The sequence below is a fragment of the Scophthalmus maximus genome, chromosome 21 (genome assembly GCF_022379125.1).
Source record: "Scophthalmus maximus strain ysfricsl-2021 chromosome 21, ASM2237912v1, whole genome shotgun sequence".
Lineage (NCBI taxonomy): Eukaryota > Metazoa > Chordata > Actinopteri > Pleuronectiformes > Scophthalmidae > Scophthalmus > Scophthalmus maximus.
In genome coordinates, this window is record NC_061535.1 from 656138 (window position 1) to 683859 (window position 27722).

Below are 27722 nucleotides of genomic sequence, written 5' to 3' on the forward strand. Positions count from 1 at the left end.
GGACGCGCAGGACCCTCGCGGGGGAACTTTCGGAGGAGCCGAGCGAGTGGGCGGCCGCGGCGCGCAGACGCTCGTCGGAGCCGCGTCGGGCGGTCGTCGGTGGTTAATCGTGCTCTCTGGAATACAAGAGGCAGCATCCACCGTGCACCGCGGAATGGGCGCTCTGCCCCGCTACATGGATTTGGGTAATTATTGGCTGGTCTGAGCGCGGGTCCGTCCCGTTCCGTGCTGTATTGAATGTGCAAGTTTTAACGGCCCTTGGAAACTTGAGAACCATCGAAGCATCGCGTCGAAAGCTCTGTTCTTTTTCCTTTCTTTTTTTTGAGTGTTGCAGAATATTGCGGGAGCCGTCTCGTTCTTTCTGCCGCGATGGCCTGTTAAGAGATCGATTCTCCAAAACCTTATGACATAAAATATAATAATATAAATATAATAAATGTATTAAACGTAAGCACGTGGGGAAAATGTATGGAGGTGGATGTTGGACCCGGTGGTTGTCTGTGAGCACATCTGGCGGGAGGGTCGTCCTGCCTGGTGGTGGTTTCAACTTGTAAATCCGCTCTGTGTTTGCATAAGTGATTCTATTTTAATCATGCAATTAGGAGGAACATGTACCCGAATCTCGTTTTCTAATTTTAAATAGTATGCAGTTGGTTTCAATTGCATCAAATTATTTCCAAAATCTTGACTAGGTCAGGACGGAATTGAGAATACAAAAATATATTGCCGTTTTTATTGTTGTGTAATTTTGTCTATATATTCAATTGCTTTGTCTCGTCCCTTCTCAATTTGATGCATATTTCGAAGGGGTTTTTAGAGTTTGGAAAATTTGTTGAAATTATAAGATTACCCCTTTATTCCAGTATTGTGTTTTTTTTATTACAAGTTCAACAATTTTACAGAGCACATGATGAATCCAGAGATTATCTATTGATAAGATTTGAAAAAAAGGATGCTTTGAAAATGTTGTAGCAGGGCTAGGTTTGGCATTTCATGTGTGATCCTTTTTTTTAAGTGTGTCTGATTTTATACCTCTCAGATCTGCAGCTACAGCTGTGAGATTGTTTTTATCCTTGATGTATGGCTTGCTGAGTTTTGGCAGTTGTGTGTTTAGGAGGATTTTCCCCTTGTATTTTTTTTAAAGGTATTGTGATGTGAGTGAATGGATGGCCAGCCACCCCAACAACACCTCTCTCCCTGACCTTTCCTCTTCATCATTTGAATAATCCAGAGCACCGAAATCCATCTGCCCCTTGTCTCTCCTCAGATTGGCTAATTCACCAGCCAGGGCCAATATGAATAGGAGAGAAAAGAAGAAAGGGAAAGTCTGTTTGAGGCAGAGATTAATAACTCTGCTGAGTCTGGATCCTATATGCACATGAAACACAAATAGAAGTATTGAACATGATGTTAAAGAGATAAATAAAAGTTTATTCATTGAAGTTTAATAAGGGATTTGATTGGAAGAATTCACAAAGGGGGGTTGAACCTAATCCTGATTCTCTACAGATTTTGAATTGCACAAAATATGTCTACCATATTATATCATATTTGAATATCATCAAAATCACATTTGTTTTTTTTTTAAAAATCATATAAAATCTGTCTATTTAAGGTAAGATTTTTATTTATCAGCATTTCATTCAAAAACAGTTTTCACTCAAAATGTTTAATTTAACTAAAAGTGTTATATTGGAAACATTTAATTCAAACTACATTGGTCCTTTTTTTTTAGACAGACTCCAATTATGGTTACTTAATATTATTAGAAAAATAATAAATAAAAAGCTAATAGATAGAACTGTGCAGGCCCATGAATGTAATTCTTCTCTAATTTTTAGGTATTTCAATGGGATGCGAAGAGGGCCAGGCTTGTTTTTTTTCCTGATTAGGGAATAGCTTGGGTTTGTCAGTGCTGGAAAGAGGTTACAGCAGGCTTTAACCAATAGGTATAGGGGGCACTTTGGTTGCAGTCTTAACCACCACACATGTGACATACTGGTCTACAATGCTAAAGAGTTTTTCAGGTACTATTTTCGGTTTGCCCTGGGATTTTTTTTCAATGAGTGATTATAGTATGTCAGAGAAGATCTGCATTCTCAACAAGTAAATGAAACTGAAATTTCATAATGTGTTAATTTCTAAATGTCTGTGTGTTCCTTTGATCACTGAACATCAGATATGAATCCCTGAATCCAGGCTATCTCTCCCCTCTGTACTTGTACAGTATATGAGCCTCTTCAAACCTCCCAGTTGTTGTCTAAACTCTTAATGCCTGATTGAAACTACATCCTCGAGCCACAGCAATTACAATCAAGAGCAACTGTCATCAGGCCCAGCACATTAATCGAAAAGACCTGGTGCATCTGCACCACCACTGAAACATTGGCAATTACGAACCACAAGGTCAAACCGTGTTGTTCCTGTCCTGAGGTGAAGTGTCTTGTTTTGAAAATGGTATAACAAGAGGCATCCTTTCAGCCAGGCCCATTAAACACATCGGGCTAAATGTCAGAGCTGGACCATTTCTTTTTTTCAGTCATAGATTTGATTCACTTCATCCATCAACCTTTCAATATTGCAAGCAGACAATTAGGAGCCTGCTGATGTATTTGTGCACGGTTATTGATATTGCCCTTTTGTAGACCAGCTATAGCTGTATGCAGCTGATGAAATTAGATCAAAAACTGTGAAGAACTGGCTTTTACGCAAACCCAGTTTTTTATGTTAGTTATAGAGAGCATTAACACTTATTTAGTTTAAGTAAAATGTGATGGGCAAATAGTATCTCTCTGTTTTATTGCTCCTAATTATTATCAGTGGGGCCCATGGGAATTTGTAATTAATGTAAAATGGGCCTGAGCCGATCAGTTAACGCACAGGCCAATTATTTAACCTACACTGATAAAAAAAATGTAGGTGATATTATAGCACATTAAAAGCAGTGCGACAAACCTTCCTGTCTGAATTAACATGCAGTGTTGGTGTGAACTTTTGAAAAGGCTTTTCTGTTTAACTAGTGGCTGATGCATGAAGGTCCAGTCAGGCCGCTTGTGTCTCTAATGTCCTAATAGCCATTAACAATGCAACTTGGGCCAGGGCTTAATCCAGCCAAACTCAGGACCAGAGGAGCTAATTAAGCACAAGCTTTTAGTATCCCAACCTCCTGTAGCTGCACAGTGCCAGCTCGTCCCATGCCAGCACTAAATGGGGTTGTAAATATCTATAGTCGGGAGCGGTGTGGAGACAGCACTGGACAGGGGCTGGTAATAGGGGTTGACTGAGTCTGAATGCATATTATAAGGCCAGTCTTAGAGCTGGCTAATGAGTGGGGCTGGTCAGACAGTGGTGGTGGTTTTGGGTGGAATAAAAGAGCAGGAAGGGAGTGGAAGTAGCAGGGATGCACTTGCAGCGCTGTTGAATCCTAATTTTTTTTTCTGCAAAGTCAAGACAAGCCTTCAGGTGAAAACTGATGCACTGCTGACTTGATGTTGCGGTTGCTGTAAATCAAAAATGACTTCATCAATCAGGAAAAAGATGGAGTAGCATCCTTTACCACCCTGACAGTGTGTTCTCTCGCTGTTTGTGTGTCCTCCAGAGAGGCAGCCTGACCCAGATCCCCGTGGTGAAGGAGACCAGGGTGGAGTCGGGCCAGTTCCTGCTGCTCTCCGTCCTCTGCATGCTCTTCATCCTGGTGGTGCTGGCCGTGTCCACCACTTTCTTCTGTGTGCGCCAGCACTCACACCTCCACATGAAGGAGAAGCTGGCCAGCCTGGGGACTGACACCAGTACTGATGCCACCGCAACCTATCAGGTAAAGCCAACCCCCTTGTTCTGAACCAAGCAGAGGCCAGGACATTTAGCCAGTTCTCTGCCATTGGCAGAACTCACACTTCAGATTATCTCATTGGTTTGTGAGAGTACTAATGTTAATGTGTACATGTTTGAGTGATTTGCGTTCATGATGGTTTTTAGGATGTGATAATAGTCATTCGCTTTTTTTAATGCAATTTTTTATGTGCAATGCAATAATTTAAATCTATATTTCTTGTATTTTTGACTGATTTTACCAATAGATACTCACAGCATTAAATGATTTGGTGCTCACCCTTGCCTCAAAAGAGTGTGTGTGTGTGTGTGTGTGTGAGAGAGAGAGAGAGAGAGAGAGAGAGAGAGGCCGCCGCTGTGACCTATTCCCACTCTTCCTCCAGGGCCACGGGCAGCCTGGGCTGTATTGATTTTCAGCGTTGGGGCTCAGCTGTGCCTGGCATGGCACTCAGAACATATTTATCTGCTTGTCACTTTCACATTTTCAATATTTAATCAGGTTTTCACAGGGATGCTCTCCAATTAAAAGCTGGAGGTGTGTCAGTCTTATAACCGCGGCCATAGAGAAGCAAAAATTTGCAATATTTCAAAAGGAATTCCTTTTTTCATTAGAAATTATCATTATGTCCATTAGCATTTATATTTTTTTTTTTATTTCTATTCAAAACTTGTCATTATGTTATTTATGGCACATGTTTTTTCTCAGTATATCTTTGGGGGAGGGATAACTGCTCTTTCAGGCAGGTGTCTTCTCCGTGCATGACAAATACAGTTGGGAGAGCTTTTTGCAGTGGCAGGGGGGGATATTGTTAGATCGCAGTAGACTGTAGACATTGTTTCACTCTTGGCCTGTTTTCATCCTTATTAGTGGTCGGAAAGAGGGGCAAACAGGAGAAACTGTAATCCCATGACCTGTGCTCCTGCTGGGCTCCATGTGTCTCTCCTCTGGCCCTCTCTTGTCCTAACCGCATCCCCCTGCCTGCTTCTGGGACCATTTTTTCTGCCCTAGTACAGCACAGCGTTTTGCAGAGATGCTGAGAAGAAGGATGAATTATGAGGTGGACCTGGATATTGCCCCGAGGCCAAGGCCCAGGGCGCCACTTCATGGCTCTAATCATTAAATTCTGATGGCGGTAAAGCTGAACCAAGACCAGGACTTAGAGAGGCCTTTGTTCCAGGGGGAAATTCACTGTGATAGATCATGAGATATAGCATGTGCTTTCACAAGGCATTTTCTCTGGCCTGCTGTGCCCCTCGCTGGTATTAATTGAGTATGGATATGAATTTGGTAGAGTTGAGTGGCTTTCCTCCCAAATCCAAACATGATGGGGTGTACAGATTAGGAATTGAACATAAAAACACCTAGTGTGACGACACCTTATGAAGGGAATCAAGCAGAATGTCTGTGTTTGTGTGTTTACTCCTATATGCATGCATGTGTAAGATTACACAAATATGTTGTTTTTTTCCTCCATTTTTTTCTTTCTATTTTATTTTGTAGATAATGCCTAGTCTTCAGATTTTTGACACCCTGCCTCTGCACTGAGACATAATGGGAGGAAAGCTGAGTCATTGGGAAAATTGTAATCTTCGCAGCAGTGGCTCTTTAAGTATATTTCAGACACCTGGATATATCAATCAACTGTGCAAATGCATTTTTATCTCCTTTGGTTCATTGTAGTCATATTTTTTCACATTGGACTTCCTATTTGATGATGGATTTATTTGCTGTTATGCTTCTGAGCTTGGTCAAATGGATCCAAATAATTTTCCCCCAAATTATGAGTTTGTGCTGATTGCATACAGGATTTTACTATAAAATATTGTGGTATTTTTGTTTATGTTTTTTTCCCACAACTAAAAGATCCTTACTTAAACAATCAAGACAGTGGCTGCGAGGCAGCCAGGTGTGACACACTAAATGTATTCTATAAATCATACCTCGACCACGTATTTTTGACACAATTAGTATAAGCTCCATAATTCACAAGGATAAGCCATTAATCTACAGGCAAGCGAGGACAGATCAAGTCAGCCTAGTTACAGGATTTCACAAAGTGCATTTACAGTACTCAGCCCCTAAGAGCAAGGATACACACATAACATATGTAAAACTATTGTTATTTGAATAAAAAGAAGATGAATACACAAAATCTTGCTTTGAGTCAAGAAAAAAAACCACACACTTTGATGATAAAGTGCCTCACCATCTTCTCCTCTCATCCATAGGAGCTGTGTCGCCAGCGTATGGCGATCCGAACATCTGAGCGCGTTGAACGGCCGGAGACCCTGCGGCACTCGCGGCTCAACAGTGTGTCCTCCCAGTTCAGCGATGGCCCTGCGTGTAGCCCGTCGACCCGCAGCAGCACCTCCTCCTGGTGCGAAGAGCCTGTGCCATCTAACATGGACATCTCCACTGGTCACATGATACTAGTAAGGAGCTTGCTCAATGTCATCAATGAGTCATGGTGTATACAAAAAGCAATAGAGGAGGAGAGAATGTGAGTAGATGGAAGTTGGTTAAGGTGTGGTTTGTTGTCCGGCCCTTTTGAGAGTATTTGTGGTTCTTAGCATCTGATTGGTTTTAATTAAACAACCGCAGCATGTCATCATGTCTGCCTGACTTTGCACTTAACGTGCCGGGGCGGGTTAAGTGTGGATCGAGAAACTCAAACTCGTTAGAAGGTTTTTATGTACAACAGCAATATATATATATATATATATATATTGAAAATTAACAGCCTGATTTCCTTCTGTTTATCTGTTTGCCTGGGTCTTTTTTCATCCCTCTCTCACCTCATTCCCTTCAGAACCCTGTTATCTTTTTTTTGTTGTGGTTTTTTTATCACTCTTCCCGCTGCTCTATCTTGGCTCTGTTGTCTTCATTTTTTTCCCCTCCAACATTTTCCTCCCTCTACTGTGTCATTGCCTCTTTTTATCATTCTGTTCTGCTTTCTCTCCTCTGTCATTTTCATCTTGTACCCCCCTCCTCTCATACTGCTGCAGAAAAATAAGGCAGACAGAGTTTTTTATACATTGATGAGAGCTGCTCAAAAGTGAAATGCTATTACCCATATAATTGTCATTTCGATGTTTTAGAAATTCCTTGAGGTGTTTATTTATTCTTTTATTTTATTATTATTTCGGGGGGGGCTTTTGGCTGCCAAAACGTCCACAAGCCCACAATGGATTGTTTTAAGTTTGCCAAACTTTTGCTTCATTCATTTGAGACAAGCTTGATAAAAGAGATGGATAGATGCCTTGCAGTGTTTCCATTAATGGAGAGAGCATTCATCACACTGCAAGTCTAGCTTTTATATTGGGAGGCTATAATGAATGAGAGTGAATCTGAGTAATGCCTTGTATTGGTAGTAACAGATGGGTTTTGTTGCACTCGTCAAGCCTTGTTTGTGAAGCCCCTTTTGAAAACATTGACAATAGAAGAGCATTTAGCCCTGCAATAACAAAAGAGCCATTTTGAATCATTTCTAGGAGCTGTTATCATTAGCCCCAATTTCTGCGCAGCAGCAGTGCAGGCATTATAATGTAGTAAGGTAAAATGCACAGGGACCTTTGCTTCTCTTTCATTCAATGCTTGACATGGAGATGTCCTATAGGTGTTCTTCCTTAAAATACCACCGCCATCTTACATGAAACCATGTGTGAGATTGCCTCGCTATCACTGATCTCAGACCTATATTTTCCCATCCCTGCTTTGCTCTCCTCTCATCTCCCCTCTTGCTCTTTGGAGCACGCACAGTGTGGAGAGGGGTGATGAATCCCCGGCTTTCGAAAGCACACATGCTGTGGGTCCTTTTGGAGGCCTGATCACCCCACCCCCCCACCCGTCACACACACACTCAGACAAACACACACACACACACACACACACGCACACACATTCACTCACACACATATGCACACACATACAATCACTATGCTACAGCAAGAGTCATGGTGCTGTCAGGGTTGTGCCACACTGTGGGGCACCCACCTCAAGACTGCAAACTTCAAAATTGAAATTTGATGCCTGTTTGCTGAGTCATCTGTGGGGTTTTTCAGAGCTTTGTTACACTTCTGCTGTCTTACATTTACGTCTCCTCTCTTTTGCCTTTTTCAGCTGCAGCATGGTGCTAAAACTGTGCAAATGTTTCCTACTAGTAAAAACGAATGAAACGATCACCACATGTAACAATTAAGAATAATGTTTCCATGTGCCCATATTCACTTGCTTATTGATGTAGCACTGGGTGTTTTCAGCACCATGGACAGCACTTTATACTTAGCACGCTTGCTTTTTCCTAACAAATACAAAAAAATTTTTATATATGTTCCCCAGCTGTCCAAAAACAGGGTCAAAGTGCTGATATCATCGCTGTTCTTATAGTATTTTCTTGACTAAATCACTTTTCCTCTTAAAAAGAGAAAACAAATCAATGAATATATTGATTGAGGCTAATTTTTTATTATGTTATTGTTTTTGGGTTGTTGTTATTTTTATTTTTTTTAAATGATGAATTCTTTGCCCAAAAGGAAAATAGACTTAGGGAAAGTAAAATAGCCACGACGCATGCAATATGTTTCGCCCTCTATGACTTTTACTCGTAATTTTAAGTTTAGTTGAGCAAGAAAACCAATTTGCTGTTCCATTTGAAACAGAACAAGGTGTGCTTTAATTTAGCTATTATAAGACAAAACTATTATAACACAAAACATACATATTAATACACTCTCACTGCTGTTTATCATATCTTAAAGCTCCCTGTACAAACCGTTACCAGTATTGTTTGTTTTAATTTGACAGCGGAGCTTGACAGTAATATGTTACCAGTTGTGTCTGGTTCCTGGTTCTCCCTTCCTCCTGATTTCACCCATCACCCTCTGCAGCCGAGGAGGCTGCTTAGAAAGGATTAGACATTGTTTCCCTGACACCAAGGCCTCCCATCCTAACCCTCTGATTGGCAGACATAATCCCCCCATTCACTAAACCTTCATTACCCTGTTCCTAGAATCGGGAGGGCTTGATAAGGACCTGCTGGCTGCAATGTATTAACCTGAAAAAATATGAATCTTGCATGCAATCGATTTAGAGCATCGTTTGAATAGAACGGGATGCAATTCAGAGTGGATATATCAAGTTAATGGAGATGTAATATTGGTAGGGGTGGTGGAATACTGTCAGGCTGGCAAGCAGAGAGTACTTGTACAGGGTGACAAAATCACAGTGTTGACAGGCTCTGTCAAGTGGCCATAATGGCATGCTGTCATTCCCCTGGGAAGACACTGTGCATTTGCGTAGTTGCCTGCCATTAGAATTGACATTAACTAGATTAGTTCTTTCATAATTGAGTTTTTTGCATTCCTGAAATTAAAAGTTCAGAGAGGAATTGTTTAACAGCAGAAATCTACAGTAGTATTTTCAGGAATATTCCTTTAAATTATGGTTTGAGATAGAACACCTTGTGCTGTCATGTCCTGTTATTATGCAGCTGCATTAATCACAATTAATTAATTTTCTTTGTGTGTTTTCTTTCGGGCTTTTAAGACGTGAGTGGCATCTTTGGTACCATATCTAACAATAAACTTTGATTTCCATTGTCTGTAGGATTTGTAATGTTCTTAAAAGCCACCTAATAACCTTTGTGTGCAAGGAGATGTCTGAATTCATGAGCCATCAAAGGGTCATTACCTATTATGCGTTGGACAAGCTTATTTGTGATTATCATCTAGGTAGTAATTGTATACATTCAGCAAAGACTTGGATTTTCGTTTTGATAGACGGGAGTGAATAAGTCGGATGTAACAATGGCATGTCACCTCTGCTCAGCCTACCTATTCTGCCTCTAATATGGAATAAAAACCCACCACATCTTAGTATCACTTTCATTATACTAGCCAGCTGATCCCTGACATCACTTTATGAGTCTGTAATCTTCTCCCTCACACAATAGCAGACTAAACCATTTAACCCTGTTGGGAGGCGAGCCATGATACAGGAGAGAAAGCGAAACGTGGCGCAATACTAAAAAAGAATCCTCTTGCCAGCTTCACCCCCTAAGCTCCATAAGACTTGCCCTGGTTAGGGAGAATACACACTTGGGCACACACGCACGCACACACACACACACACACACACACACACACATATATACAGGCCCCTACCCCTCCCCCTTCTCTTTTTCCATCTTTGTCTCTCGAGCAAATTCAATTTAGTCTTCTCCAAGCGAAGGCTTAAATGCAAACAATCTTATCAGTGGCTGTGCAAGCAGTGAGGGACGTGACTGAAACACCCCTGAAGTATTTCCAATGCAGACAAACCTTTCAGGAGTCTTAATTGTGTGTGATTTTTCTCCCCCCTTGGTCAAACACACACACACACACACACACAAACACACAAACACACAAAGACGCAAACATTAGCACACCTTCCCCATTTAGCTCCTCAGCAGCCTCCTTCTCACCCAGTTTTTATGCCATACAGCATCTTAAGACAATAACGCACCATGACACCTGATCACAGCTTTAAAGGAGAGGTGCTGTTGTCAGGGGTTTAGTGTTTCGCTCCAGTTTTTTTATTGGTTGGCTCATATTGAGAAAACACAATTGAGAAAAAATAACAGCAACCTTCCTCCAGCCACCTCTATTTTCTTTTGAATGCTTTTAGCTTGTCCTTTGAAATGATGGCTAAGGTGGTCCCTGTTGTGCTCTAGTCATACATGGAGGACCACCTGAAGAACAAGAACCGTCTGGAGCATGAGTGGGAGGCCCTGTGCTCCTACCAGGCAGAGCCCAGCGCCTGCAGTGTGGGACAAGGCGAGCAGAACTCCAAGAGGAACCTCTCAGATGCCGTGGTCGTATGTGAGTCCATCCATTCAGATGTCAATTCAGTTTTTTGTTTTCATTTCAGTTTTCATAGAGCAATGTAGCGCAGCTCAAATCACACCATCACTGTTGTTGATATGTTTCTGAACAAGAGCTAGACAAAACCAGTTGAGGAAACAAGCCTAATGACGAGATAATGAATTGGAAATTACAATATTTTTCCAGCCATGTATGAAAACAGATTTTTCGAGAAAACCAATAGAGGGCCCTGTGATTATGATAAGAATTGTATTTTTCCAAGGCAAATCAACTTGTTTTGAGTCATGAGACTCTTGAATTGAAAATGACAGGTGGTGAGTTCCTTGGTTACTGTCAGTCAGTTCTAAAACCACAGAATAATGAGTTATACCAACCATAGTCTTTGATTTATGCTTATTTAGGGTTTAAGTTTTAAATCCAAGTTTTCATGGGCCTGAACTGGAAGCAAATGATTTTCAGAGGACCACTCAAGTGGGTTCAAATTGACTGGAAACAGATTAAATGAAACTCGCAAGTAATGCAATTGTTTGAGGAAAAACAGTGGGGGTTTAAGGCTCACAATTTACAGACTTCTAAAGATTAAATATTTATTTTATCATATGGAACATTCCTTATTGAAGCTGAAGCAGTTCAGGACTTCAGAATAGTGAGTGTGTGTATGATGAAAGTCTGGTGAAATTGCGGTCCCTGCAGCCTTTATAGTTTCATATTCTGATGCTGCTCAAAATGCTCTTATTTTTGTGTAGGGAGAGAAAAATTTGGGAAATTTTTTAGATGAATTATGCATCTCCATTACAGACGACCATTCCAGGATCACCTTGAAAGCAGAGAACAACCACGGCAACTCAGATTACATCAATGCCAGTCCAATAGTGAGTACTGTTTATTCATCACAGCTCTACGCTGTGGCTAGTATCTGCTGTCCCTGAAGCCTTGTTGTAAGACATAAGTCATAAGACATTGTACCAGGGACACCTGTTGTGGGCAGATTTTACTTTGAGATAAAAACAAGTTTCAAAGGATTTGTCATCAATCCAAGTGCTTTTTTTTTTTACTTTGTTCTCCATGCTGGGTGACTCAATGGATTCAGTTCTTCATGTTGAATCACACTGCTTTCAAAATGGCTGCTCCCTGGAGAAAGCCCTTTTACTCTAAAACCAAAATTATACATTATTTTTGACTAAACAAATGTATCCTCCACAAACCCAGCAAGACTTGTTAGAAAGAGCTTTTGTTTTTCTTTTCTTTTTTACATCTCCCCAAAATACTGCTCAATGGGGATTTTATCAAAAAGGAACAGGAAGCTATGCATTTCAAATACTGTGCCAAAAAGGAGATAGATGGGAACACACACAGCTGCACTAAAAACCTATTACTCTTCAGAAAAAAAAACAATGGATAATTTTAGATGCTCAATTCATTCCTCCATTTTCTCTAATGGCATATTCATAGAGGTCTTTAGCTTTGTTTAAACAGTTCCCTAATGCGACAGATCTTGTAAAATAATAGAATATTATAGTCAATCAATCAGGGGAAGAAGTGAGCAAAAAAATCTGATTAGTGCATTCGAAAAATAGGAAAAACTTAGGTTATCCAAGACAGTTTTGAGCATTTGAAAAAAAAGGATGTTGAAGATGGGTGAAATGGCAGATGCAGTGGTGTGCGGATGAAAGGGCAGTAATTATACTACAAAAGGGCCCCCTGGCTGGGCCCAGCAAAACTCGGATAATTATGTCTGTCAATGCGGCTTCTTCTTCCTCATTAGTTTCAGGGGCAGTGGTCTATGAGTAAATAATCTGTCGCTTCTTTCTGGGGATCCAGGGTCAGAGAGGCAAAGACAAGGGGTTATCTGAGCTCCATGCAAAGCACAGGGTGACATACACACATGGAAAGACTTGGATAATGGTAAATGCTTGACCACAAATGATACAAGCGCTCCCAGATGTACAAGCATCATTAGCGTGAGGGGTGGTTTTAAGGAATGCTCACAAAATGTGGTCAAACACTGGGTGGCTTTTCCTTTTCCCACCTGTTCTCCATGCTTTTGTTTTCAAACTATCTGGGATGAGCTCAAGCCGGCATTTAGCTCCCAAGCTCTCTTTCTTATATAAACTCAGGATCAAGGCACTGCAGCATATTCAAAGTTGAATGCCACTGTGGGAACAGAAATTTGTGAGCTATTTTAGCACAAGCCATTTTACCTCAAACCAAAGAGCACTTCTTTGTCTTTCTTGTTGCACTCTCTCTTCTTCCCACAATGGCAAGAGGAGGACAGCTGAAACGCAGGACTACTCTTTCATGTTTGCAGTTTAGTATTCATACAGGGATGTCGGCGCACAAATACAGTATGTCTGTGTCCTTGAGATTGGCAAAACAGAGTGGCAGCACTAGCATTCGGCACCACCCTTTCATTTCTGTGCGGGATTTTTCTTTTTTTCTTTTTTTTAAACATGAGGAATTTCTGCCTCGAAAGATGAAGAGAACATTGAACAACATGGTAAAGGCTAATTGAAGTATAAGACTGGGTAATGAACACAGTGTTTCTTGTATTTATGAATCCTTTGTAAAAAATTTCAACAGAATGGCAGTTCAATTTTCATATTTCAGCCAGCCTTGTGTAGGTGTATTGCTTCACCTCTGTCCTCTTCCTAGTAATCATTTACAACTACAACACCCAGAACTGAAAACTGACAACCGGCCTGACATCTAGTGGACACCTAATTCAAATAATATGACTATGATTCTTAAAGAGCCCTAAAAAACTTAAATAAAGAAAAGTATCACCCTGTGTATTACTGTAGTGGTGTGTCTTGATTTTATGCTCGAAAGATCTCTCCCTCAATAAATGACTCATTCAATTAGTGTTTGTAATGCAAAAATGCATAATGCATCATTGTACAGTAGTTGTCATTCAATTGCAATAGTTAATATGCAAAGGAATGAATCAGTCACAATTTAAGTTAACTACTTCCTTTTCCTCATATATTTTATTGGTCCCCTATTAAAAAATATGTGATATTTTGTTTCATATGTTTCCTACACTTTGTCTATCATTAAAATGCCAAATATACCTCAAGAATGTTATATCCCATTTCTCTTCCTGCAAAATATGTCAACATCTTTCCTCTGATGCATCTTGCACTCGAGGGTGTGCCTAGAAATTCATTCAATAAAATTTAAGCATTGATTTTTGGGGGGCGACCCAACCAACACCTATTCAATCAAGTCTCAATCACATCCCTCAAATCAAGTCCCCCGTTTTGTTATGTCCCAACTTAACATGCAGCTCCCTCATGTCAGCTGCCTCCAGGCTTCAAAGTCCTACCACAATATCATGTATCTTGCAGAAACACGTCAATGTGTGAGAAAAGAAATTGAGATCTGGAAGCCATGTCTTGTGGTCTTTGAGGAAGATATTGGTATGAGGACATTGGAGAGAAGTCTGTTCATGAGTTAACTAAAGCAAGAGTGAGGGAAAAAAATCTGAATCAGGAGATGATGAATTGGAAAGCAGAGTTATAAGTCGTTATTTTGAAAATTTAGAGTCGGATGTTAGATCTTTCACTGTTGCTTTTACTAGAGAGATGACAAAGTCCAAGGTCTTCTTCAGTCTTTTTATGCAAACATAATGTTTAAAGGGACCAATCCCAATCACATTTTATCACATAAAACCATGTCCTTCAAATATGTGTTCAGTATCTAGTTTATGCCTGCATGACATTCACAGCAACCGCAGTCTATAGCTATTTAAAAAAGCTGCATCTTCAGGACAGAAGGGAGGAGGAGGAACATTACAAAAAGAGGCAGAATCAATCAAAGACAAAATGACAGAAAATAATATACAGCAGAGCAAAGAAATGGGAAATGTATTCCTCAAAAGATGCCGATCTCCTTATGTTCCTCCATACCATATGGAGGTTTTGATCCAAGTCTTACCCAGGCAGTATGTTTTCATCAACCCAGTCCCCACCCAAACACCATCTCACACTCTGTTCCCACTCTCCCAGATGGACCATGACCCTCGCAACCCTACTTACATCGCCTCGCAGGGCCCACTTCCTTCCACCGTGGCAGACTTCTGGCAGGTAAAACCCATCTCCTTTCACTGTCTGTCTTTCTTACTTTCTTTTTTGTAACCATTTTATTTCTGCAGCGGTTGGGGTTTCAAAGGACCTCAGCAGAGCTACACTATGAGGTTTTGTGTGGACATGTATTTTATGTCTTCTTATTGGTCCTACATTTTGGTTTCCTCAGTGTTTCAGAAAGGATGGGATCAATCACAGCTAAGCTTTTTTTTACTACAAGTTGTGACTGTGTCCTATTAACACTTAAAGCCTGATTACTGCAATTTATCCCAAATTGCACTCCTTCTACAACCTTTAAGATTTAGTGTGACTTACCTTTACTGAGGATATCATCATATCTGATGTCTATCACTAATAAACATCCACTTATAAATGTGACTGTAGATTTTTTATGTTTAATGTAAATATAGACTGCTATTTCTGCATACCTGCATACCATCAATGGTGCCAAGCTATAAACCAAGGCTCTACCTGTAGCCCACTGAATGTCAACATTATTCAACATTATTATCTCCCAAAGCACTAGGGGAAGTGTAGTTCCAAAACTTAGAGTCAATTATCACCGAAATAGATGGAAGACAATTTAATTTTAAAATTTGAATACTTAGTGCTGTGACACAAAAGTATTTATAATACATAAGAGGCTTGAAATAATGTGGCTCTTATTACACCAGTGAAACTGCGACACTAGCAGAATACATTTATGTACAACAACACCGGCAACATTTAGTTTTATATCATAGTCTAGTTACGCACACCTGCAAGAAATCTAATAATTTTATATTCATGCTGATGTTCGCTTATATTGGCCTTTTTTGCAATGCTATTTGTATTACTACCCTTGTCCATTAATGTTAACTTAATGTTCACTTAAACATGTTGACTTGGGTGGAAGTATGCCTTAAATTATGATTGGTCGCCAAATGGCATTCTTATGTGTTAATAGGACAGCACTGTAGTAATTAGTGGGCCCATCACCTCCATATGGTGAAGTAAGTATACTCATCGTGACCAGGATGTCGAAGTGTGAAGCATAAATCCTGAAAGACCAGCTGGCCCTGCACTCTGCACTTTGTTTCATTATGACAGTGCTGACTATGTGTTGGCACAGACGCTAGAGCCTGTTTGTGAGTGGGAAAGAATTCCACAGCCAAGTTTACTCAGAATTAGTTTGGTTGTGCACACCAAAATTAATATAGTTTAAATCGCTTTTTTGAACATAAAATCCAATCCTGCTTAGAAGTGCTGTACTCATATGGTGTACACATTAATTAGACTAATAAAAACTCAGTACCTATTGTCTAAAAAAATTACTTCAGTCGAACACGTCAGCTGAATAAGGTATGAAAGATCCCCAGCTTCCTGTGTTAAATTTTTTGCCTCAAATGAAACAGTTGATAAATATCTCATAGTCAGTTCTGTTATTTGTTTGTTTGTCTGCCAAATTCTTTGTATGCCAGGAGAATAACTGCATATCCATTACCTAATAAGATGGGCTCTTTAAACATGAACTCAATACCTCCCAAATAAGCAGAAAATAATGGAAAATTGGAATCAGACTGACTGACACATTGAACATCAGTTCAGTGTATGGGAATAAGTAGTAGCCATTCATTATTCAATATGGGTAAACTTGGATTGTGGAACACTCTTTCCCTCCAAAGGGAACAAACAAGGGAACAAACAAGGGAAACACCGACACTGTCATGCAAATGGGCTGTGCAGTAGGCCAATCTTTTTGCTCAGTCTTACTGTACCTAATCCATACTGGCCCCAGGCAGTGCTCTGAAAGATGGCTCGACTAATCCTCCATTCCCCATTCCTCCATCCCTTCATCCTTCACTCAGTCTCCCATATCCCCACCTTCCCTCCCTCCATATCTTGCTATTACCTTAGTTCAGCTGGGCCTTGCTTTCCCTCTTGTTTCTCTTCAGAATTCAATGTGAGAGAAAGAAAAATGAAACAATAAGTATGAGTTCACGGAGCAACATGCTTTTGGAACCTTGAATTTATTTATCACATTCAAACAAAAAAAGCACAGATGATGAGTTCTGGCTGAAAATGGAAATTAATAATAATCCTTTGTTTACCTGCAAATATTAGCCCCTACTTTACAATACTAAATGCATAATATTACCTCACATTATCACCTAACCTAATCTCATCACATCCTGGCACAGTTGGCGTGTAATGTGTCCACTGGGCTGGATCCCAGAAGCTTGTGTTTAGTGTATAGTCATGGCCGTTGTGTTTTTCTAGCAATCATAAAACCTGTGTTTCCTCCTCATTTTCCTAATGGCTGCCGTGGGCTTGTGTTTTTTCCAAGGACACATTAGATTGTGATAAGATGAAATGTAGCAGTAGTGCAATGATGTTGTGATCTTGCTCAGATGACTGAGAGGGGGCGACACATGACGCGCCCTCCTGCTGCTCGACCCAACATTTATCATTTGTCACACGCGGAGAGGTGACATTTATTCATACTTCCTGCACCGAGATTAAGAAATCTATTTCACCCTGATACTAGGCTGCCATGTAATGCTAATGTGCAATATGCTGCTCCTAGTGGCATAGCTCTGCTACACATTAGTGCTTTTGTAATTCCAGATGCTTATAAATGGGATGTCGTTTCATAAATTGTTAGACGGATATCTGACATCTCTCCTCTGACGAATAGATGGTGTGGGAGAGCGGCTGTGTTGTTGTCGTCATGCTAACCCCACTGTCTGAAAATGGAGTGAGGCAGTGTCACCACTACTGGCCTGACGAAGGATCCGATGTCTACCACATATATGAGGTATGTCATTGCGAGGTTCAGCAAACGTTATAAAGCTTTCCAGGGGAGTATAGACATTCAAATTTTGGTTTTGGTTGTATGTTCTACAGTTTGACTGTCGCCAGCCCAATACAGTGAAGTTTTTAGTCTTTAGTTTATCGACCTCACTGTGAACAATTTACTGTTGAACCATGAATTCCTCTGTCGCTGTTGGGTAGCAAAGAAGGTGTTTGTACAAAGACAAATTGCTGGGCACAAACCAAATCCATTTACGCCAAACTTTATTGGAGTGGTGGTTGAATTGCCAGATATCTGAAAGTCTGCTGTGTTGTTATGAAAGACACCATGAAGAATGGCGAGGAGGACAAAACATAACACTGAGAAACACAAGGCCTGAGAAAAGACATTTAAAAAAAATGAAATTTCAATACGACTTTTCAAAAACCTTAACAAATAAGAATAATACCATCTCATTTTAAATTGACCAATCAGGTGCAGTCTCTAGACTCCCTAAAAGCATATCTTTGTCGTTATTTCTTAAGTTGCACACAACAAATGCTAGGGTTCATTGTTCAACCTTCTAACATGAATATATTCAGAATGAATGAAATTTTTTTTACTTAGCTTAATTTCTTTTAAACACAGTGACAATCCAGTTAGATATGAGAGACACTTTATTGTACTTTGAATACAGTTATTCATCTGAAACATTTCAACAAATAAATTAAATGTTAAAGATAACTGTAATCCCTTGTTGTTTACAAGGTAACATCTTCCACCTGTCTTTCGGAACTAAAAGGCTCAGTATGTGGACAGAAACAGAACGAAACAAAGACCAACAGGGATTTATGAAATAGGTCCAAAATTATCTACATGACTAGTAACCAGCTAAGTCAGAAAATATGTTTATTTGTAATTTGTGTGAACCAGCTCTTCAAATCATAATCATCTGCACGAAATTGCTTCCTCCTTGGTTGTTGCATGGTTTTAAATGCATTCTAAATTAGACTGCACTACTTTTTCGATTTTTAGGTCAACTTGGTGTCCGAGCACATCTGGTGTGAGGACTTCCTGGTGCGAAGCTTCTACCTGAAGAATCTACAGACCAATGAGACACGCACCGTCACCCAGTTCCACTTCCTGTCCTGGATGGACCGTGGGATCCCCAACTCGGCCAGGACGCTATTAGACTTCCGCAGGTAGAGTGGAGATCCTGCTGGGTGTCCTCAGATACTGCAGCTCAGCATATTTCAAGGCTGATTTCCGCATTTACAACTGGCCTTTATCCTGGGCTTGTTCTTAATCACCTTCCCTTATATTCTGTATTCTGTCAGTGCCTCTCTGGTCTGTCTACCTTTGCCCCTCTGCCTTTTGGTGTCCTAGAGAATGGTTCTAATAAGGACTGTGTTTCTGTACTATCCCTTTCATCCTCAGCCTATTTCCCTCACCTCCCTCCAGCACTTGTGATGCAGCAAATTAACCGCCCTGCACTGCCTGGCTTGGCTTGGGAAAAAAAGAAGAAGAAAAAAAAAAGACCTAATTCAAACACCCAATTAAATCAGACCTGTCTCACTAAAACATGGGAGAGGGGGAGCTAGTGACTGAATAACCTCACTCTGTTCTCCATATAATGTGTTCTGGCAGAAGAGAAGCAATCGCTTCTCTGGGAAAACCCAAGAGGGATAGGAAAAGACTTCCAAATGAGAATAGATCCATCTGATTTGTGGATGGAAGTCTATCCTTCCGTTTGTAATGCAGATGAGAGAAAAAAAGAGGATGTGCAGTGCTATCATGTCATCCTTTCCTGACAGAGTTGGTGCTGTTTCTTTTTTTTTTATCAAATTAAACTGGGTGTAGCTTGCATTCAGTTGTATTTCTTGATAATATTGGTGTGCAGGTTTGAGCTGTGTTTTGATTACATACATAAGTTTTCCTTTGCTGTTCAGAAGACTAGATTGCCTTGATGTAACTCCATTAATGCTGCTGTAGGTTATTGGGAATCTGAAGGTCTCTGATTACGTGATTCAGAGATCCACACGAAATACTAAACACTCACCGCTTTCACAGTTTTGGACAACTCTGTATTTTGCGGTTGCCAGTGTCATTTTTGTGATGTTGCAGCTAGTAATATGAGCCCAGTTGCATAGTCACAAAAGTGATCATTGGAAACTGTGTCTCCTCAGCCAGGCCTGTGCACAAACTGTCTTTCTCTCACTCCTGACTTTCTGCCTCCTTCCCCCTCCTCTTCCTCTCACTGCTCCTTCCTCTGGCTTGCATGGGAACTCCAACAATTGCAATATGTTCTTTAATCAAAGACATTTGCTGAGTTTACCAATATATTTGCACATTAAAAATACTTAAAATGTAAATATATATATACTCTTAGTTTGATAATAAATAAATGTAAAAAGGAATTCAAAATTCAGAAAAATAAAAAACATTTTTACTGCAAAATATGAGTCGTACAACATATTAAGTACTGCACATCCAAATATATATATATATTTTTATATATATATATATATATATATGTATATATAAAAATATATACGGTATGTTGCATTTATTGTTTTATTCTCATAATCCTGATAATAAATTATAAGTATTGCAGATGAAATAAAGATGAAAAATATTGTCTAGATAAACAATAGAGGCTATATTATGATATAACACTCATTTATTGTTCATTTTGTCGATGAAATGTGGAAAAAACGAAGGAAGCAGAGGGACACGGAAGCTCTCAGTGTCGTCAGTTTCCATGGCAACAGTGGGGTGTGAGAAGGCTTGTTGGCCTTCACCATCCCTGTGGTGTATAACATTCATAACTGGCCCGGGGATCATGTGTTGGTGGTCGACAATCACAAAATCACACCACCACATTCATCACCAACATGTCACAATAATGCTGTTTGAAGTGATGCTCAATTTATCCACGTGGTGCTACATGAATGTCTCTCTCTATCTCTCTCTCTCTCTCTCTCAAATTAAAATGATTGATTGACAGGAGGGTGCATCTTTCAGGATTCTTGTTCGTTCCTTTGATAATTGCTGCCATTAATTTCATCAATACCATAACGAAGTAGTCCCCCAAGAGTTACATTCGCTTTAACTGTCATTATTTTTACTCAGCAAAAAGAATCAATCCTTTCCATTTAAGACAATGTGCTGTTAAGCTAACAATAACATCCAATTTTCTTCTCTTTTTTTATTCCAGAAAGGTTAACAAGTGCTACCGGGGTCGATCTTGCCCAATAATTGTTCACTGCAGGCAAGTATAATCATTGAACACTATGCCAGTGGCTGTACTGCTGAATTGGGATCGAGAGTGTTTGTCGTGGCCTGTGTGTTAGAGGGGAGAGGCTGTTTATTTAAACCCACTCAGTCCATTTAATCTATACGGGTTCACTGGAGCCGCTGTTAATTCTACTGGCTGTGTCTGTATGGGAATAGTGTGGTACAAAGACACGCGACCAAAGACTCTTCCATTTCCCGTTTGTTGAGTTAGTAAACCAACCTTGATTGGTTTTTATTAAACACCAGGTATCTGTCTGCACACTTTTAATAGTCACATCCTGTTAAGTCATGCATGGGGCAAAGCCGCCCGCTCTCCCTCTGAGGGAGCTGTACAGAATGAGTGTCTAGCACTGGATTAATGAAGCAGTGGTGCTCAGGCCACTCTCCTGTTTTATTGGCCTTGCCTTTATTAGAGAGATGTGCACGCCTTGTTTGCAATTAACATGCAGAGCCGTTGAATGGCCGACGGGCACAAAGGGAGGCTTTTCATAAGACTATCTCTGGAGTAATGGAAAAGCAAGGCTCTCCAAAAGCTGTTCTCGAACCGCCCCTGGCCTCTCAACCTCTCCTCTGCTCCTGAGGTGCATGCATTTAAAAGCCTTTGTCCCCAGTGTGCCTCAGAAACCATTCCCTTCTCCTCAATAGCCAAGCAAGTCTCAAGACCACACATGCTCTCCTGTGTAAATGCTCAAAATAATCATATTTATTGGCTCATCAAATATTCAGATCTCTTCAGGTACTTCCAAAAGATTATTAAGGATAATTATTGATTAGTATTTTATTTTATCTGTGATATGAGGATAAAAGAAAAAGAAAAACACTGAGATTATAGCGTCCGGAGGTTCACTCTGCAACCTTAATTATCTCTGTCTCTCTCTCTCTCTCTTACTCTCTGACTCTGCAGTGATGGAGCTGGCAGGAGTGGGACTTACATTCTGATTGACATGGTCCTCAATAGGATGGCAAAAGGTAACGATCAATGGCTTTCCTTTCACTCTTTCTGCTTGCGTTGAAGTGTTACCCTGGCAACGCTAAAGCCTCTCATTTTCCACAGAGGGTCTTGGGGATGCATTAGCGACTGATTTTCTGAGGCCTGGAAAGGTAGCGGAGAGAGAGGAGGAAATGGAGGAAGCTGCTATGAGTAGAGAGAGAGAGGAACAAAGAGACAACAGAGAAAAAGAAAATGAAAAAGAAACCTATACCAACATTAGTAATTATCTATTTAAGTCACCATCACGCCATATTGACCTGCATCACGATTGATACATGAATTTAGATAGGGCATGCATGGAAATTAAATGTTTAGAGAGAGAAAGAGAAAATACATCCCAATGGTTTGTTTAAATATTTAATGGAATCAGTGTGTGTATTTGTTTTTATTATTGATTTATTCCCAACAAACTATAGAGTTTGCACCCGTTGTTCACTCTGAACAATGTCTACATTTTATTTTACACAAACCTAACTCTGAAATCAAACAGATTTTTAAAGAAGCTGGGTGTCAAGGTGCATTTACATCAAATGTTTTGCAAGTTTGAGTTGAGTTAGTCCCTTCTTATAATTTTATTATCAAAAAAACTCAGTCAGAGAAGACAATTCACACTGGGTGACAAATCAAAGTAACTTTGAAATTATTATCCACAAGGCTAAATTGATAGAAAACAACTGAGCAAGAAAAGCAACCTAAAAAGGATCAGCATGGCATGGGTGGCAACAGGTAACGTTTGCTGGTTTTACGATATAACCAGCTAAAATGATACGTTAAATGTTCTTTGAGATTTCCCAAGGTATCCATGGCTACTGTTGCACTGTTGGGGAGTTGAGTTCTACCAAACACTTCCATACATAATTTTAAAACCATTTACAGCTTAGCCTGCCCCTTGCCCTTCGCCATTTGACCTCTGCACATTATCCTCACTCTCTGAATGCCTTCCTCCTGTGATCCAACCCCATCAGAACAGGTTAGGTCCCTTCAGTGATCAGTAATATGACTGACCCGTTCTGATGGAGGTTCATGTAGTCCGGTAAAGTCTACCCTGTTGTCCACGGCAATGAAAGGTGCCACCCAGTCTCTTTTTAACCTTTTGTTTCCTGCTCCAGAACCGAAATGTATAAAATGAACATAATCGCAGTCTCAAAAGCTTTTTTCTTTGGTCAGAGAACCTCTCTTCAGCTTAACTTTGGAATCCAGCCCTTCAGATACATGAAAGTCTTGAGCACTGGAGTACTTTGAGTCCTTTTCAGTGCTTCATTTTCAAGAGAGTTCTGGGCCCATCTCTCTCTCTCCATTTTCCCTCTTTTTCTCTGTGTTGTTATTTTTTCAAGTCGGCTCCCGTGTGCTTCTTGAAATCCATAAATTTGAACGTAGAATAAGATTTCCAGATTCAAATCAGCCAAAACTGACTTAGCTCAACAGCAGGTGATCACTGCTGAAAGCAAGCAACTGTTGCATTGGTTAATCATTTTAATTAGCGTTTGTGGATTTTCAGAGACACATACATACATAAAAATATACATACACACACTCAGATATTGTTGGCAAATCAAAATGCTCTTAGCAGCCCATATAGTTGAACATAATTAAGATTATCACAACAAAGTCAACGCTGAATCTTTTTGAATGCATTATTGCACATTTCCCAGACCCCAAAAATATCGTTTTGCATATTTTATCGAGAAACAGTCTGTGGCTCTGGTCCAAGTCTTTCGAAGGATGAATGTAATCATTTTCAATCGCTGCACTGTTCCAAAGGGAGCCCACTATACAGAGAGATTGACAGATGTGAGCTGGATTACTCCACTGCTTTGAACTCAGTCCAATTTTCGGTCTGTTGCAGGTGCTAAAGAGATTGATATTGCCGCTACCCTGGAGCACTTGAGAGACCAGAGAGCTGGCATGGTCCAGACAAAGGTAAGGTCCCCGGCTTTGAGTTGGAGAGGTGGGGGAGATGGGAGGAAGCGGAGGCATGGAAGGAGGGAGGGAGGGAGGGGGGAGGGGCTGCAGTCATTCAAACAGAGGATTGTCTACTTCATGTGCAGGGGATCAGGAGAGATGATGTGGTAATTGATAACCGCTACAGGATTAGAATGACATTGTCTTGGAAGATAAAAACTCACTGTTCCACATTTAGATACAGAGACTGTGAAACTGACCAAGATATACTGTCACATAATTAAATGAAACCGCAGCATTTTTAAGATTTTTTTTTCTTGGTTTCTATCACCTTAACAAATAAGATAAACATACAAAAATAGATAAAGATATTCAATCAACTGATATGGAACACAAAAAAACAGCATGTCCTCACATGAATGATGCTGAAACCACAACCTGTTTGCCCTTTTTTGCAGATTATCAAAAAATGCTTTTATTTTCTCCTTCATAAATGTGTCTTTGACCTGTTTATCATTGTAATAAAACCACGCTGCTACTTAAACGTTTAGGTCTTAGCAGCTTGTATCACAATGGGCCCTCTGCCTCACACCATTTTAGAAAATAGTTTAGCGCATTTACAAAGCATTTTCTCTCACCCACTAGTGCAAATAATAGGTAACAAGCCTAGTTTTCTTTCTCGCTTGTAATTGGAAGGAACAATAATAATAATAATAAAGGCAAATCCCATGCAGCAGTGAGTGGTAATATTTATATGAGCTGCTTGCTAACAGACTCTAGTGTTCCTAGATGGTTCATTAATGCTGCTTTTACATCCCTCCTCTTTCCAACATAGAAAGGCTTTTCACAGCTTTCCTTTTATGGCAAGTCTACATGCAATTATATTGGAATATTGTTGATTCCACTTTTTGGCTTCATGCTGGGTCTACACTGAAATTAGACTGTAATGAGGTATGGAATGTAGAGTTCGGTTTCACAGATAGACAGACAACCAGTTTTCCCTTTTCCCCCTTGTTGCCAATTTTTTTGGGAGGTTGCAAAAATAAGACAGAGAGAATGTTTATTTCCATTACTTTTTACAGACATAAACATGCTGTGATTACAGCATGTCTGACCTTTTTTTTTTCTTTTTTACATGCCACCCATCTCTGATCAGTCAAGCAGATATTGATCCCCACCCAGTGGTGTGAATGTGAATAGCACAGCACTTCATTTTAACAGTTTGTTTTAAAACAATTTGTGATTAGATAAGGGCAAATATAACTGCAGTCTAGATATAGATGGATGTACTTACATATTTTCTGGCAACATCACAACATCAGAAGACACATAAATATAGAAAACATTCCAGATCATCTCCACTGCATAGCAAAAGGCACAGTCACCAGTGACTCCTCCGTATTGATTTAGCTTATCCTCAGGCCAGACTATGGCAGGCTGTGTGTTGACACATCTAAAGACTGTTCCCTCCAAACTCCTACGTACCATTTCTCTGTGCAAGGACCCCGTGGCCTGCAGCCTGGGGAGAGGAGAGGGATATAAAAACACTAGGTCCATGGGGCAAACATCAATCAGCCCCCTTTTGTGCTCCTCAGGGAAAACTATGAGTGGGATTCACAGATAAGTGCACATACACACACAGAGCTGAGAGACAGCTTGACTCAAAAGCTCCATTTTAAGACACACCTGGCTGGGTCAATGGCAGTGCAGGGTACACATGCACTCCAAAATGAAAGTTCAGAGAGTGCTTCACCTTCACTTCTGTGGTCACACATATCCCAGGCAGGGTCAGGAGAGATGGAAAAAGAGGAGGAGGCAGCAGTTGCAAATCAGTCTTAATGGCGTTCCTGAGCCATCACACACATTAAAACTTTCTTCTTCCTTCCCTTCTTTTCCTCCTCCTCCTCAGGAGCAGTTTGAGTTTGCCCTGACAGCCGTGGCAGAGGAGGTGAATGCCATCCTGAAAGCGCTTCCTCAGTGAAGGCATCGTCCCCCCCCACACACACATTTTTCTCGCTTGCTGAGCACCGGTTTCCTCTGCCCACTCAAGACTGACATCTCTTCCTGCCCTTCCTTCTCCTCGCTCTGTTTCTCTCTCTTCTGCCTCCTCTTCACCTCTATATATACTCTATACTTGTGAATGTTGTGCCAGATATCTCACCTGGATCCATATTTGCTTATTTTGCCTCAGAGTACGACTGTGGATCTGAGATGTGTGTTGTTTGAGTGATACAGGAGTAGGCAAGATCAGATCTTACTTGATGGAGGGACTTGGATCAGCACTCCTACTGTGAGACTCTCTGTTAATATGATCCCTGGTCCTCCATAACTGTGATGTTGTTCCTGAACCTACCGTTCTAGTGCCACTGACGAAATGTTTAAGTGATGTCAAATTATTCTTGTTCCAAATGAGCTATCTACTGTCAAAAAACAATACTGACACTTATGATATAACTATTTGTACATTAAGAACAGACTGCAAGCTACAAAATGTAAAAAGAAGAAAGAAAAGGTATTTATAATCTTTCTGAGGCCAGAGTAATTTCTTCAGTTTTGCTTATTTTGTCTGACTAACAGTCTAGAATTGGAAATTATCTAATTCAATGTCATGTATGACAGGTAAAAACAGCATACTGTCATATTTGAGAAGCTGGAAAAAAAATAATGAATCCACTAATATCAGCAGCTTTTAACTAGAGTATATTGAACTGTAAACTAAATAAAGTTGATGTCCTCTAAAAAAAAATCATAAATCATAATACTGTACAGAATGTATATCCAAAATGAAATGATAGCTTTTTGGAAATAAACGTTTCTCCTCCTCTATGATCTGAATCGAATACTATATACTCAGCATCACTTGTATAGATGTTAAAGTGTATGTGTATTGTTGTATCTCTGGTCCAGACATCTTAGTCTTGTATTGAACCACAGATGCTCTGATTCTTAAAAAGCCTCACAGATCATGATAATCACAACATATCAGGTGTTTTTTATTCCTCTTTTCATTGAGTTCACATTTTGCATCATGAATTGTTTGTTTCATGAATATCTCTGTTAATATTAAATGTGAACTTTACCAAATGAGATAGTAATTCCTTCTATTTAGAAATATTGCATTCATATATTGATAATAACAATATGATATATTTAAGCAGAACTTATATTGGAGTTGTTGATAAATGTGTTAGTCCCTCCATCACTGGTATTGTGATGTTTTACAACATGAAAGATTATTCCCTCAATGTATAGATGCTGAATGACTTAATGAATACATATATAATAATATCTGAAATATATATACTGAGCCTTAATGAGAACTATATATTTTGTGTGAAAAGTAACATTCAGATTGATAATAAATTCAAACACAATATACTGCTCTGCTGTCTGGTGTTGGATTTTATTTCTGATCCACTTGCTCACACACAAACAGGAGGGAGCAGGCTGCTCTCACAATGAAAGGAGTTTGATTGATTAGTAGCCTTAGTAAAGTCACAAAGAAAAGCAGTATCATGCTCCCTGAGGGTTTATTTTTGGGAGAGACTCGCAGGTTTGTACAGATGAAATGTTTTCTGTTTTACAGCCAGTATTCCAGCCACTGAGGCCTTATCGCTATTACAGAGAGAAGGAGGCTCCAGAGGTTGCAGAGTCAAATTTGATCAGTACTTACTCAAGGATGTGATGGTCAGCTTATTGGTTTGCCATGACTCATCGTTGACAATGGTTGATAAAGGTTTGCAATATTGGTCTGTGTTTTAATTTATTTTGATACCTTTGTCTGATTTCAAGATTAGCAAAGGAAACATATTTCCCCATTTCTTATGTGACAAAGGTTTGTTTTGACCATAGACTGTATAGGTTTTCACATGAAGCAATAGTGTGACAGTCAGCGTCTTAAAACAAAGCTTTTAGGGACATTTAGGAATATTAATAACAATGTTTTTGTCCACTTTGAGGCAGATGACCTTCCTCAGCGGAAGGA

The 27722-nt window shown here is 40.0% G+C and overlaps 1 protein-coding gene across 1 annotated transcript in view; it reads left to right on the forward strand.

Annotated features, from left to right (window-relative positions):
* ptprn2 (protein tyrosine phosphatase receptor type N2) overlaps nucleotides 1–27118 on the forward strand; it is a 112926-nt gene extending 85808 nt beyond the window's left edge. Inside the window, exons 12-22 of the mRNA XM_035619352.2 lie at nucleotides 3599–3814; nucleotides 6058–6261; nucleotides 10539–10686; nucleotides 11488–11561; nucleotides 14697–14774; nucleotides 17452–17571; nucleotides 18583–18749; nucleotides 20765–20818; nucleotides 21749–21813; nucleotides 23682–23755; nucleotides 25647–27118. Coding sequence (XP_035475245.2) covers nucleotides 3599–3814; nucleotides 6058–6261; nucleotides 10539–10686; nucleotides 11488–11561; nucleotides 14697–14774; nucleotides 17452–17571; nucleotides 18583–18749; nucleotides 20765–20818; nucleotides 21749–21813; nucleotides 23682–23755; nucleotides 25647–25718 — 1272 coding nt within the window. The 3' untranslated portion in view covers nucleotides 25719–27118. The remainder of the gene's footprint in view (nucleotides 1–3598; nucleotides 3815–6057; nucleotides 6262–10538; nucleotides 10687–11487; nucleotides 11562–14696; nucleotides 14775–17451; nucleotides 17572–18582; nucleotides 18750–20764; nucleotides 20819–21748; nucleotides 21814–23681; nucleotides 23756–25646) is intronic.
* The last annotated feature ends 604 nt before the right edge of the window (nucleotides 27119–27722 follow it).